Genomic DNA, 14220 nt, shown 5'->3' with positions numbered 1-14220 from the left:
CAGGAATTTATTTATTAAAATTTTATGGGCAAGTCTTCATTTGTGCCACAGTAACAAGCCATCTTTGAAGCGTGTTGAGTTTGCAAGCAGTTATTCAGAAGGCTGAAGCTTTGTCAAAGGATAGCATCTTCTGTATGTTGGAATGGCTTCAGATTGTTCTGCATCTTTCTGGCTGGAATGAGTCCTCTACTGCATTTTCTTGATCTTTATATTTTCGACTTTTATCTTTGCAAGTAAATATAAATGTCAGTCTTCAGCATATATGGACAAAGTCATATAACTTTGGGGATGCAGTTTGCAGCCTTTTTGTATCCAACTTTTTTACTTTGCAGGTAAACTTCTATGTAAGTATTCGTTTGAATAAGTATTTGTTTCTCATTTCTAATATGGGATAGATACTTGGTTAGATTTTTTAATGTGATAAAAATGGTACAGCTGTTGTACGTGATGTCTGTAAGTTCTTTCCCACTGCTATTAAAGCGTAATTCCAAGATAAAAACACAGAGTTGCAGATTGGTTTTAGAGCAAAGACTTATTAGAATATAGTATTTTCCTCTATTTGCCCTTTACTACTGGCTTGTTTTTATTTTTTTTTTTACAATTAAAATGAAATGCCTCTCTTATAAACAGAAAAGAAAAATGACTTGACAGGGCTACTAATAAATAAACTAATAATTGGAGCTGAAACTTAGTGTTGGTTCTGTAGTATTCTTTAGCTTAGGTATTACTTCCAAGTTAGTACCCTGCTGATTTGGCATCTTTTTGTCCCAGCAGTGTTGTGTACGGGCAAGAACTGTGCAGTATAAACAAGGCTATAGGAGGGTTAGCTTGCAACAGCACTGTGCTTATTTGTGTAGTTTAGGGTTTGTGTCTGGGACACGTAATTCACACGCTTCCATCAGTAAAATGCTGAAGGTGCAGAATGACTTCAGACTTTCAAGTACAACAGTGACTGTGAAAGCAGAGAAAGTTGTCTTTCCTTTGTTTAGAGAGGATATGTTACTTTTAAAACTGGTTTTAAGTTTGCCAAAGCCAGCTAAGTCTGAGTAGTGACTTCCTAATGCAGGTGTATGTGGCTGCTATGGCTGTTTATACATCTACCATACAGCATTCTGCTTTTCTATGCATGGTTGACATGACATCCCCTAAGTAGCAGAGTAAGTAATAAAGCTTGCAAACTGAATGTGAGCAGGACTTCTGCAAACCTTTACAAGTGCACGTGACTGAAGCACTGATGTGCTCAATATGAACAGCTGTTAGTGATTTGAAGAGAAATTCATGAGCAATGTCAGTCCTGAGGGGGCTGGTCTGTCCTGAAGAACTCACAGTGTTATTTCTGAAGAGCCAGATTTCTGGCAATTAATCAGTCTGTGCTTAAACAGCTGGCTATTAAAGGGCAAGCAAAATAGCTCTTCCATACTAAAAAAGCTAGTACTTGAAAAGCAGGACATTTCTTTGGTGCACTGAAGTATACTTGAGGACACAGATGCCCAAGCAGTAATGTATCAGATGCTGATGTGAATATCTGAGGTGCACGTGGGGTCAGAGTTGAGTTTTCTCTCAAGCTGTTTCTCAAGGTTCAGGAGGGAAGAAGTCTGTTGTATATTAACAAATCATTTTGCTTCATATATGACCGCTTGCTGTAAGACATATGAAATTATTTCCAAACTCTGCATGGTACTGCTGTGTCAACTGTTACCAGTTAAAAATGACCCAGTCAGATTACTGCCAAAACTGCAGCTCTTCGTGGCTATGCTCTTTTTTGGTGCATTTGCTCTGCAGTTTTTCCTGAATGCGAAGGATTTTCTGTGAGAGAGAATGAGTAATCTTGTGAACACACATATCTTGTAAAACCAAGGCCATTGCTAGAAGTGAGTTTGCCGATGTAAGGTATTTTGCATTTGTCTCTGCATGTCTGAGAAATGCATGAAAAGAGATGTGAGCTTTCTTTCATGTATGAACTCATCCAAATCTGAACTGCTCAACTGCAGTTGGCGTGAGACTTCTTCAGGTAGTTTTGAAGTATCCACAGTGAGCCAGAGTCTTAGCTAGGATGCAGCTTTAAGCATGCATTTCTGTTGTTCTTGGAGGGTTGTTTTTGTCTTGTTATGTTTTGTTTTTTTGGGGGAAGACTTTATTGAGTTGTGTTGCTTGAAAACATTTTGTGGGGAAATAAGTAAACTTGCACTGAATAATGAGAAATATACTGAGCTTGTGTCCCCAAGTGTCACCTCTACAAATATTACCGATTTCTAGGCTATCTGTTGTGTATTTGCTTTCAGACAGAATTCTACCAACTTTAAATAATCAGGGAAGAACTTGTTGGTCTTCAGGAGCTCCTTCCTCACTGGTAGAATTAAGAGTCACACTGCTGTCTCACTAATGTAATTTCATTAGAGTGAGTGACATGACTGGCCATCCTTGTAAATGAAAGGGCAGGCCATGGAGGTACTTGCTGAATGGTTAGATGCTGCGTAGCAATGAGTGCACACTGACTACTGCTGGAAAGTGTTCTGGGTGCTTCTGAAAAGCAGGTCCTGCATGACCCACACATTTGAAAATGTTTTGCCTTTCAAGGAGTTACTGGGGAGCGTGCTAACTCAAAAAGGAAGCGCTTGCCCTATTCAGCTGGTTAGTTTCTTTTATTTGAAGGTGGTATTTTTCTGTGTGGGTAGCCAATTGTAAACTTGAGTTATAGTTGAAAGTTTCAAGGTATCTTTGCATTCAAGTGTTAAACATAACTAGGAGCTATACTGTCAGGCCAAAGTCACTTAAGTGTTTGTAGAAGTATGACTTCTGCTCTTTATCCCTTTGGTTTAGTCATTGATTGGCTTTTGTGTGTGTGTGTGAGAGACCATGCCCAGTAGTACCAGAAGTTCTATCTGAAGACACATAATACTTTAATGGTTGTGTTTTTGATGAGGCCACAGCAATTCCCACCATGGCAGTATTGCTGTAGTAGTATTTTCTTCCTTTCCTGTTGAAATTTCAGGAAAAAGCTTGAAGATTTTGTTCCTCTCTATGCCCTGTCCCTCCGCAAAGTTGTGCTTGAATTGTTGCCTCACTGAGAGTGGTAGAGAAGAATCAAGCACCTACCAGCACTTGCATTGTACATGCAGACAGTACACTGGATTTCCATCTCAACCAAAGAGTAAAATTTAGGGAAGGTGTCCCTAGCACTGCCTTCTTACCAGTACTGGAGAATGACCTGTTATTGGTGTTAGTGCCCATGTAAAGGTGAACAAGCAGCTGTTGCGTCTTCTCAAGTACAACTGCCTGTTTATTTTTATAAGCAGCAAACCTCTTAGTCAAATTGGATTAGAAGTGTAGGAAGTAAAGTATTGCTTCTCCTTAAATGTAGTTAAGGAGGGGGAAAAATATATTTTCAAATAGCATGAGTTTCTTTTTTCTCTGAGCTGTTACTAAGTGGAAGCTGGTAAGTGATCCAAGGAAACATGAGGAGATGGAGAAGTTGGGAACTTGGTCTGTTTGCATTGCTGGCTGTAGAAGAATAATAATATGAAAATAAGTTTGTAAAAAGTTAGTTTTGTGTTTATGTGTAACCACAAGCACTAGCATAGAAACTGTCTAACCTTATTTGTTGAGAAGCAGCTTTTAATGTGTTTGGAAATACTGAAATACAGCTTTATTAGAAACTTAAGTGCGTGAAGAAATCCTTTTCTCTCAGATCCTTTCTTAATGTATCCTTTGTTCTGCACGTGATCTCATGCAGCATGATTTAAACTGTTTCTAGAAAGAAACATTTGAATGTCAGAAATATGGGAAACTGCAGCCCAAACAGCCATTTAACTTGTGCGTGAGGCTGCAGTATGTTCTGTCAGGCCACTGTAAAACATTAATGCTGGGCTTGCTGAGAGTAGGCAGACCTCTGACATCCATCCAGAGGTATGTAGGTCATACACTTTTATATGTAAATGCTGGAGGTGATATGTTTAGAAAGGGATGTATTTTGTACCTTATGTGAAGGCTGTTTGCAGCTTGAAGAGAAGAGGAATAGAGTAAGATGGTGCATTAATTAGCTGTAAGTTACCAAATATGCGTGAACTACAGACTTGGGATGTTCTTGTGCAAGATGGAGATTATCCAATGTCTATTTTGTTGTTTGTTTTACTGGAACAGCAAATGAACTTAGACTTGAAATGGTGTCAGGAGTGTAATAACAGGGTGATGAGAAATTAAGAATAAAGCAGAGGGAAACTGTTGGATGAACTTGGCTTTTGTACTTCACAACTTCTCAAAGTGAAAAAGTATATGCCTCGTTTTAAGATAGTCATTTGTTTAACATGGGGGTTGAATAGAAACTGTACTTTAAACTTTGTCCTTCCTAAGATTCTTTTCCTGGAAAGTGAGTTTTGAAGAGTTGGTATCTCAGAGTTGAGTTTCTACAGCTGAATACCTTCCCGTCTTTTTATTTTTATCTATATGAAATGGTGGGTTTTTTCATACTAAAAGTGAAGCAAAGATGTGTGAATGCTTCTAGCAACAGGCTCTCTTAACTTTCTCTGAAGAAATCAAAAGATCTCACTTTGTGGGAATGAAAACTTTCAGGTATTGCAGGTTCTTCTAGTCCAGCTAGCAGGTACCTTAAAGTTTTGCAAGCAGGAAAAATGCTTCGTGGAAATGAATTTGAATTGGAACTCTGTTTCTTAATCTAGAGGAACTGCAATACCTGAAGCTCTGTGAATTCAAGTTCTGCTCTTCAGAGAACTCAGAACTATTCTTACAAAGTTCTTTGGGCAAGTATTTGTCCATAGCCAATGTTGATTGAATTTGCATATTCAGCATTTGGTTTGCAGGGTTTTCAACATCCCAAAATGTTCCTGGAGAATTTCAAAATCAAACAAATGAAAGAACAGCAGCAAAGACCCTTCAAGACTATTGTCTTGGATAGAAGCCCAAAGCAACTACATCTTTATGCTTCTGACTTAGACTGACACAACATGAGATGTTGTGGCTCTTATCCTTTCAAATGCATAATTAGCCCACACAATCTTTGGTGTGTCTGTATTGAGCTCTTTGCAGTAGTTCTTGTTAATCATTTTGCTTTATGCAAATGGTGAAGCAAACTAGCATAGGAAAGCTGTCAACAAACGTGAAGCTCCAGGTTGGTCTGAAAGTCTTCTTGTCATCTGTAGTTCTCTGTCATTCAATTCGCTTTTCCTATTTCCCAAGGGAGGAATGCATGTCTTGAGGGGACATTTCATGCTTAAAGCTCACAGTCTCTTGCTGTAATAGCTTGACAACCGGGGAAATCAACTTCTACTCTAGCAAGAGGTTGGACTAAATGACGTCCTGAGGTCCCGGATTATCCTGCAATTCAGTGAAGTTTCTCAAAAGAAAGAGATTGATTTAACCTTTTGGGATCATATAGGCATTGTTCTGATTTTTGGTGAATAGTGAAGAAAGGTAAAGGTGAGAAACCTGTAGTACCAGGTAGCTGATTTGAAGGAGACCTGAATTTAAAATCTCTTAGTGTTCTCTTGTTTTGGACCTCATTCAGAAAATATTGTCAATATCATTAGGGACTTTTGGAGTTAGCTTTTGTTGTTATATTTTCCATCATATTGCTCCATCTAGAATCAGCTTAGAGTTAGAACCAGGATTAAGTCTTGACTGACTGACTCTGTTCTGTGAATAGGTCTGCGAACCTGCGGGTGTTTCTTCAGTGCTGCTGGAGGTTCCTTCGGCTTACAGTAAGATTAGCTGTGAAATACGTTCTCAGTCCAAGGATGAGTAATCTAGAATGCACTCTTTTTGGTGGGGTCTTTCCCCAGCAGGAATTTGGAAGTACTAAACTGATAGAGTGCCAAAAGCCACATGTGCCTGCTGAAACAGAAACTGGCCTTGAGACAGAGGGCCAGTTATGTTTTTGATCTGTAAGATGGAATATGTGTTGATGGTAACATGCTGTACTTAAATCAATGAAGGGCTTTCCTAGTTTACATTGGGAGGAGGCACACAAATTTCTAAGAGCAGAACAGGACTTCATAAGAGGCGGGTGCTATGCTCGTCCAATGGCTAAATATGACTCAAGCAATGGGAAATGCTGCTTGCAGTGTGATTTGCAGCTTCTGTGACTAGGTTCTTGCAGCTTCAGCAATGGATTGCTCCACAATTGCCTGAGATGTACCATGGCTGTTGGATCACCAACGTTGTAGAGATGGCAGATCTTTTTTTGAAGGAGAGTTTGATGTCCCTTAACTTGAGATTCTACCTGGGGCTCTTTTACTCGCTGTCCCGCAAATCTAATTATCCTCTCCTGACCCCTTCCAGAAATGGTCAGTGTGGTTCATAAAGCTGTGCCGTCTACCCTTCATGTTAAAACAGCATGAGATAGAGCAAAGTATTCTTCTCTGAAAACTCTTAACAATGGACCTTTGTTTGCTTGGCCCTTGAAAGAATTTTCTTCTTGCCATTAGGCACCACTCAGTAGAGCAGGGAATTAGGTCATTTCCTTCCCTCCTCCTCTTCCTGCAGATTACTCGATTAACGTTTCTATTGTATACTCTAATTAGCATGTTCTTGGCTTCAGGCTGCTTTCACCCCTTAATCTCCTTAAAACACTGTACTATGACTTTATTAACTATATAACATGGGAATTCCTTACGCAGAGATTACAAGTGGCGTAACACAATGAAAGATTAATGGGACTGGTAAGCCAGTAATCTTCCATCCTTTCTTCTTACCCTGTATTCCTGTAATGGAGCCAGTACTTTCCAGTGCATGGGAATTGTCTTTTTTGGAGTATCATTGACTTTGATCAGGGTTCAGTCTCTGACTGCATGGGAAACAGAGGTAAGGTGGTGTATAGTGCATGTTTGGCATTCAGTGTTGAGTGTATTTCCCCTTGGGACTGTTACAGACCCTATTCTTCCAAGTTTTTGCTTTTACTTTTTCCTGTAGTTGCTTTTCTTTGTTATCTTACGTGCAGTGATTTCCAGCATTTACCCTGCACTGGACTTTAATTTCACTCCGTTCCTATTTTCGTAAACACACAACTATTGATAATTTTATTTCAAATGTATTTCCTGAAGCATTAAGATACTGGTCAGGTGAACTCTGGGATGAGACACTTGCTACTGTGCTGTCTCAGCTGTCCACATGATAGTGAACATAGTATTGGCCTTTGTTCATATCTGCAAGTATGTCTTTAATTGATACAGGTAGAAATATATTCCTTTTAAAAGCTCATTTTGAATGTCACATGGAATCAAGTAATTATATCAAACTGTACAGCATCTGCTTGTGACTCAGATAGAAGAACATGACGATTACAGCCCTTTATTTCTTCAACAGCTTCAAGGAAAGAACCTCCCCTGCATTTAAGCATCACTTCATGAAATTAGCAGTGATATCTTGGGCTGCAGATTTCATTGTTTTGATCTAGCATGGTTGGCAGCATCTCTTTTTCGGGGGAAGTCAGAGCATGCCTGGTGAGAGCACACTTATGGCATTTGCTTCCAATCCTTGAAGCAGAGCACAGTTCTTATTTGAAGTAGAAATGATTAGACCTTCTCTTAATAGAAGTCAAGAACAGAGGAGAGAAGAGCATGGCTATGAATAAAAACAGGCAAGGAAACGGTATTTTAGAACTCAGGGTAAGGTTTTTGGCTAGCCACGTAAGTGTACTGGAATAAAATAAGCCCAGATAGCCCTCTGCTTTAAGTTAGAGCAGATTGCTCTGAAGAGGGGATTGTGCAGTGTACGGCTGCTAGCAGAAGACTCCTCAGGAGTAGGATAGGGCACAGATAATGGGGGATAGGTGGGATGTAGGGATAAGGATTGTTACGTGTGGGAAGCTGGGTTGACCGAGTAGATGGTATATCTAAACCTGCAGTTGCTCATCCTACAACTTTTATGGTTGCAGCATAAGGTAACCCACAGGTTCATTAATTTGGGCTTTGTTAAATGAATAAATAAAATAAAGCTCTTGGAAGCCAATTAACATTAAGTTCTACTTTTCAGACTGATCTCTTTTGAAACAGTACTACTCAAGCCTTGTGACCTTTGTGAGAAAAGTAATCCAATCTAGAAATGTTCGTGTCAATGTAATTGATCAGTGCAGTTAAATGAATGAGCTGATACAGAGCGCCTCTTGTATTTTTTGTTGCCATACCTGTATGTGTAGTGATGCTAATGCGGTTATGATGTTTTAGGGTTTGCTCGATTGTTTTTTAAACAGCCATTGTTAATATTAAAGCTTTTAGCCTTACACAGGCCAGGGCAAAGTGTAAAATACCTGAAGGAGATGGAGAAGGTGACTGGGATTAGACAGCTCTTCCACCATACTGCAGGGTGCCAGTTGGAGGCTTTACTTCACTTCTTAGCACTGGAAAAGCTAGGCTTGCACACCAGAAGAATGAGAGTACTGATTTTGGCAGGAGGGAGAGTTTGAACCTCAAGACGTGGCTCAGTGAGTTGATGTCTTTACTGATGAGATTCACGTGGAAAGTTCTGATCTTGTCACTGGCATTGGTGCAGCTTGTTTACAGAGCTTACTCACGAATGGATTTAATAACTTGAGTTAAAAGTAGCTGGAGTTTGTGTGTGTTTGTTTTTTAATCACTTTATCAGCTTGGTAATCTGACAGCTGTGATAATGACCATGCCATCTGAGATCAGTATTGAGCAGCATGTGCTCTTTGGTGAAGCCCAGAGCAAAGTGGGGATGATAGAATTTGCATATTGGTGCTTCTTCAAAGTGCTGCTCAGTGCTTGGTGATTATGAGTCAGTCACTTCTGCTGTGCTTAGTAATCCGTGATGGGGTGGGAGGGAGCATCTTTGAACCTTTATACAGTTGTGTTATCCAGTAGATCCCTGTGGCAGGGAGTTCTGAAGTTCAGTTTTTCAGGTGACAAGATCATGTAACAGCACAGCCTTGCAGTATTACTTTGAAGAAGGTAGCTGTGGAGTACAGGTGGAGGAGAGAGGGAAAAAAAAGAAACCTAAGTATTAACCTCATTGTCAGCATCGAAGCTTACATATACAGAGTTGCAACTTGTGCTGTATTACAGCATTATGAACCAAAAGCTAGTTTGGCAGTGCTTAGCTCCGATCTAATGCACCTCCCCATCATGCCTTCAGTTCTGCTGCTACAGCTGTTTGCACAGCCCTGCTGTGAGCTGAATTGGGAAACAGATCCAGCTGAAAAACAACAAAGCGGGTAAAGCAACTTTTGAAAATGCAGACAGCTTTGCTGTGAAGCAGATCAAGTAAACCAATTCATGGAGCTGCGCATGCAAAATTGCTGTGGTGAGCTGTGCTATTGGAAAAAAGCAGCAGAAATACCAACACAGCCAACTGTAGGATTTGGTTATGCCAGACATCAGCCTGGGTGCGCATCATTTGAGCCAGGATAACAGTTTAACTGCTTAATTCGTCACAACTACATTGTAAAACCTCATGTAAATATTTAACTGCTGCGTTGGATCTCGCAGCAGAGGAAGAACATTGGCATGATCAGTTCTGCAAGGTGGTAACTTGGAAGCTGTGGCAACTCCATCACTGTTTTATGCTTCAGGCATTTAAGTGATCCAACCCACTGGCTTGATGCAGTGATTTCAGAACCTGATCTGGTGCATGCAGATTTACCTCTCTGGATGTGCATCCTGTAGGAACGGGCTGTTGCAGCATCGTTGGCATGATGAGTCCAGTATCCAAAGGCAGCTATGTGCAGGTGTGTTGCACATCCAGCACTAGTAGCAGCAAAAAAACCAGGCTGGCAATACCTGAAGACTTTCTGCTGTTTTAATTCTTAGTGTATTAAGAAATCGCTTTGTGTAGGAGGTGAGAAAAGCTAGCTGGGCTAATAAGTGATGATTTAAATAAAAAGAAAGGTATAGCATGCACGGGTACAGTTATGTAAGAGGAGCTGAGAAGGAAATAGAACAGTGTTTCTCGGAGAGCCTAAACTGAAGAACTGCTGGGGAACTGGGCTGTAGGAAAGCTTTCAACACACCCTCTAGTTCCTTTTTTTCCTTTTTGGGGCCGGAGAGTGATGAATTTATGGCATGACAAGCAGGATGCAGGCTGTGACTTCAGCCAATGGTGCGCAGCGCGGTGGTGTTTACCTAGCTGACGTAAGGCAGAGCCAGCCCCTGTTTAGTCAGAATGCGTTACCCACTGCCGAAGTAAAAGCACACAGCAGAGGCACTCAGTCTGGCAGTTGCTGGGATTTAAAAGAGTTGGTGGGTTTTGTCTGTCTTTTAAACAAGACAAGATTTTTTCTTCTTCTTCTTCTTCTCTGCAGTGTAGAAATCTTGAAGGAACGGAAAAATACTGGTAAGTTCTCTGTGTGCCATCTCTTGTACATTTTAATGTTGTGTTTTCAGTCTTTTGTAATAGCTTCCTCAGTTGCCTGGTTCTCCAGTTCGGTGATGTGGCTGAGGGGAAATCTGAGAGCAGGCAATGCTTGCTGGCTGCTTCTCCACCTAAAACAGGAAGAGATGCTCAAAGTGCTGCTTGTTCGGAAGGAGTCAGTTGCTTCCCGTATGCAGGTGCAGAGCAAGATGCCTATTATGAAATTGTACCAAGGGGGATTTCTCACAGAGCTGTTAAATGTCACTGTCGCCTAAACCAAAAGAGGCTTCAGTGCAATTGTTACTCTAATGTTTGCAGGGTGAAATGATAGGCTGTGTGGAGAAGCTTTAGTGTAATACAAGCGTCTGCTTAGCTGCTGTTTTGGTACATGAACTGCCTCGTCAGGAAGTCAGAAGCTCGGAAAGCAAAACGGTAATGTTCAGGTCTGTGGAGCAAGATGTCATTGTGCTTCTGTGCAAGTGCAGGGTTCTCAGCTACCTCAGGTGCATTCTACAGTAGATCTCTCTGTGCTCAATCATCAAAACATAACAAGCTCCATCTGTTTGAGTAATGGCCCTTTTAAAAATGAAACACCTATATTTTGGTATCAACTCTTAATCTGCGTAGGGAAGTTGTGCTGCTCTCACTGAACTGCAGTGAATGCTGAGACTGCTTGTTTTTGAGGGAGCAGTGTGTGATTTGTCTGAAGGCAGTAAAGAGTGGGATTCTAAGGGATCCTGACTGCAGAGTTCTGTGTCAAACCATTAGACCTCACTTCTGCCACTTCGTACTGGCACAGTACAAAGTTTTTCATTTCCTGCTTCTGCTTTCACAAAGCACTCTGTGAAGATATAAATAGGTAGTGCTGTGGTTAATGAGCACAGAGCATTGTTTTATCAGCATGCCTGTTATACTGTTTTATGGCTTCAGATGTCATCACCTGTATAAGTGATTCCATACTCCAGTTTTCACATAAAGATTAAAAACTCCCTTTTAAAAAATTATACGGAGCTTGTAGTAACTGTCACAGTGCAAATACAACCAGTCTGTACGCTGATCTTTCTAAGTAGCTTGTACAAATAACTTCTGTCTGGTGGCTCAGCTGACACAGCCAGTGCATCCCGTACTTAATGACTCTAGTGCTGAGAGCATACAGAAAAGTTTTGTAAAGGCAACCAGTAAGTTAACATGGTTTGAGCTTTTCTGCTTCGTCACTGGTTTCTGACAGCTGACTTGGAGCACATGGGTGGTAAGGGTGCGTGGAAAGGCACCGGTTTAACTGGTAAAGAACCTTTTCTTGCTAATTAAGGTTATGGATAATATTGCAGTGACAGCTTTAAAATAGCCACCTTGTGCTAAAAGACAAATGTTTCCAGCTTCCCACACACAGTCTGAATTACATCAGTTATAATCTGTAGGAGGATATCATGGTTTCCTCAGGGGAGATTCAGCTGTTACTTTTCGTAACTGAAAAAATACTGGATTTTTTTGTTTGTTTGTTTTGTTTTTTGAGAATATTTTCAGAATTGATTTTTGTCAAACTGTTCCGGTGGATCATTAGCTGTTATATAACTCCTTCAGTTTTAATATGCCTGACCCCACTCTGATCCCATCAGTGGCGATTCACAATAACGAAACTGGAGGTAGCGGAGGTCTGACTGAAATGAGGCCTCTGCACTTAGACACGTTTTCCATCTTCTGAAGAAGAATGAGATTTTTGAGCACCGTTACAAAGTACAAGTTTTTTCATATAGGCACCTATAATAGGAGTCTTGTTCTAAAATGTTTGCCTGAACAAATGTTTGTCCTCACTCGTCCTCTGAGCTTCATCAAACTACTGAGAGCTGCTTTGGTTTGCCTCTGTGATGGAAACAGCACTTGAGGCAGCACACTGTGTGGCAACCCAACTAAATAGCTGTTTCTTTCACTGGAAAAGGTTGGCTGTAGTCTTGGTGAAAAGCAGTAGATATGGTCTTATGTATCAAACTAATGCCTTTTTGGAGTTGTATACAGGCAATGTGTTTTGTTTGTATTGTTTTGTGCTTGGTATCCTAAGTGGGAGAGGCTGCTTTCTCATTTCAGGATTCGGCCTTGTTGTCTTTTCAGTGTTTTTGTATCATAAGATGCTCTTGTGTATATAGGGATGTCTAAGCTTATTCAGAGGTTAGGAAAAGCAGACAATATAGGGTAATGAAATACAAAGCCATACAAAAGCAGAAGTCTGGGCTAAATTTTCATTCTCCTGAGGCTTTTTCAACACTTTTTTTTAGGTAGCATTTCTTTTCCTAGAAAGGAGGGGAAAATTAATGACCCTCCTATAGGAAGGAAAAGTAGTGCTACAGATCTGAAGTGACAGTTCAACTTGAATACTTACCAGCTGTTTTGCTTGTACTTTTCCCATGCATCTGCAATGGAGGATGAAAGCTGTAGACAGAGTCTGACTGATTTAGAAAGTGAAATATAGTCAAACTTGCTGAACCTAAAGTTCCAGGTGTGCGCGTGAAGGAAACAGGAGCTTGTTTTTAACTGGGAACTGGGTGAAGAGTGGAAACTATAGCTTACAAACATGGAACGCTCTCCTGGGACTTGTGTGCTCTTTTACCCAGTCTGTTGCTCCAGTGAGAAAATAAATAGGAGCTTTTACAAAGATGTCAGTTGAAGGAGAGTAACTTTACAGTGATGATTTAACTATCGTGTACAAGAAAGTGATTTTCCAATCTCTGTCTGCCTTCAGAGCCGTAGTGGTGCAAGGAATTGATTCCTTGCTGCTCGCTCCGGCATAGATGAGTAGGAGCATTATCGGTATCACTTAAGTGATGCCAATTCCAAGGACAAGAACATCTGTTTCAGAAAACACGCGGTCCCTTTGAAACATGACAACCTGTGAAGGTACTGGTGCTTCAGGACTGAGAAATGAACCACTTGTGCAGAGTGATTCTACGTGACAGTCCAAAATTTGCTACTACTCCAGTTATTTCATGTGTAGTGCTGTAAGCCACTGTGCTAACTACTGTAGTTCCAAATCCAGTGGCCTTGGCTTCATAGGGCTTCTAATCAAGCAAGGAGATGATCTGCTGGAGATTACTTCTTTTGCTTCTCTCTAGTTGCTTATCGTCTCTCTGTTCTCTTGCACATGCAGATATCTTCATCTTGAGAGACAGGTATTACATGCAGACCTTTTGTGTCATGCTCACCTTAACTTTGATGTTCCAGTCCTTTAAATCTACAAGTCGGGGGTTTATCTTTGAAGGGTTAAGGAGCACTTGTGCTTTGGTTGGTTCTTGAGATGGTGCTGGCTTTCTGAAAACTGAATTCTAGGCCTCGACTTAAGCTGGAAAGTTGGGTGTATTAGTGTCTCTACATGGGGCAGCCCTAGATCAGGTTATTCAGGGCCGTGTGCTGCTGAGGTTTCAGTATTTCCAGCAGTGGAGGTCTATGCAGCTGCTCAGGACTTTTTTTTCATCTCTAATTGCTAATCGTAATTTCCTGTGTTGCAGCTTTATTTGTTGCCTCCTATTTCTGTCACTGCATACCTGTGAGAAGAGTTATGTTTTGTCCATATCCTCCCTGACTTAAAGCAAAATTGCTGCATATGACAGTTGCAAGGATTGTTAATGGAGAACTACAAATAGCAAGCTGTATAAAAAAGGAGTAGCTTTCTTATGCTTTATTTCTGTAAGGAAAAAGAAGCCCTAAACCTTAGAATATGTAGATACGGAACATAATGATAATATAAAAATGGAAAAATATTCATCTTTTGCATCTGAATCAGCATATTTTTAATTTCCTCATTGACAGAGGACTTCTTTTTATACAGTGAGAGTGTTTCTTTCTTTTTTAATGCAGTATTTTAGAAAAGGGCTAGTCTGGCACTAGCTACAGTTGCTAACAGCCTATAAT

The 14220-nt window shown here is 40.5% G+C and overlaps 1 protein-coding gene across 3 annotated transcripts in view; it reads left to right on the top strand.

Annotated features, from left to right (window-relative positions):
• The window catches only part of PELI1 (pellino E3 ubiquitin protein ligase 1), a 40309-nt gene that overhangs the window by 13600 nt on the left and 12489 nt on the right, over positions 1-14220 (top strand). Inside the window, exon 1 of one of the 3 annotated variants that reach the window (XM_072333007.1) lies at positions 9875-10302. The exons of the other annotated variants lie outside the window; for them this stretch is intronic. Coding sequence (XP_072189108.1) covers positions 10032-10302 — 271 coding nt within the window. The 5' untranslated portion in view covers positions 9875-10031. Of the gene's footprint in view, positions 1-9874; positions 10303-14220 lie in introns of those variants that run through there. 3 annotated transcript variants of the gene reach the window in all.

This window comes from Excalfactoria chinensis, chromosome 3 (assembly GCF_039878825.1).
Source record: "Excalfactoria chinensis isolate bCotChi1 chromosome 3, bCotChi1.hap2, whole genome shotgun sequence".
Lineage (NCBI taxonomy): Eukaryota > Metazoa > Chordata > Aves > Galliformes > Phasianidae > Excalfactoria > Excalfactoria chinensis.
Note: the sequence above shows the minus strand (reverse complement) of the source record. Positions and strands in the feature narration are given on the sequence as shown.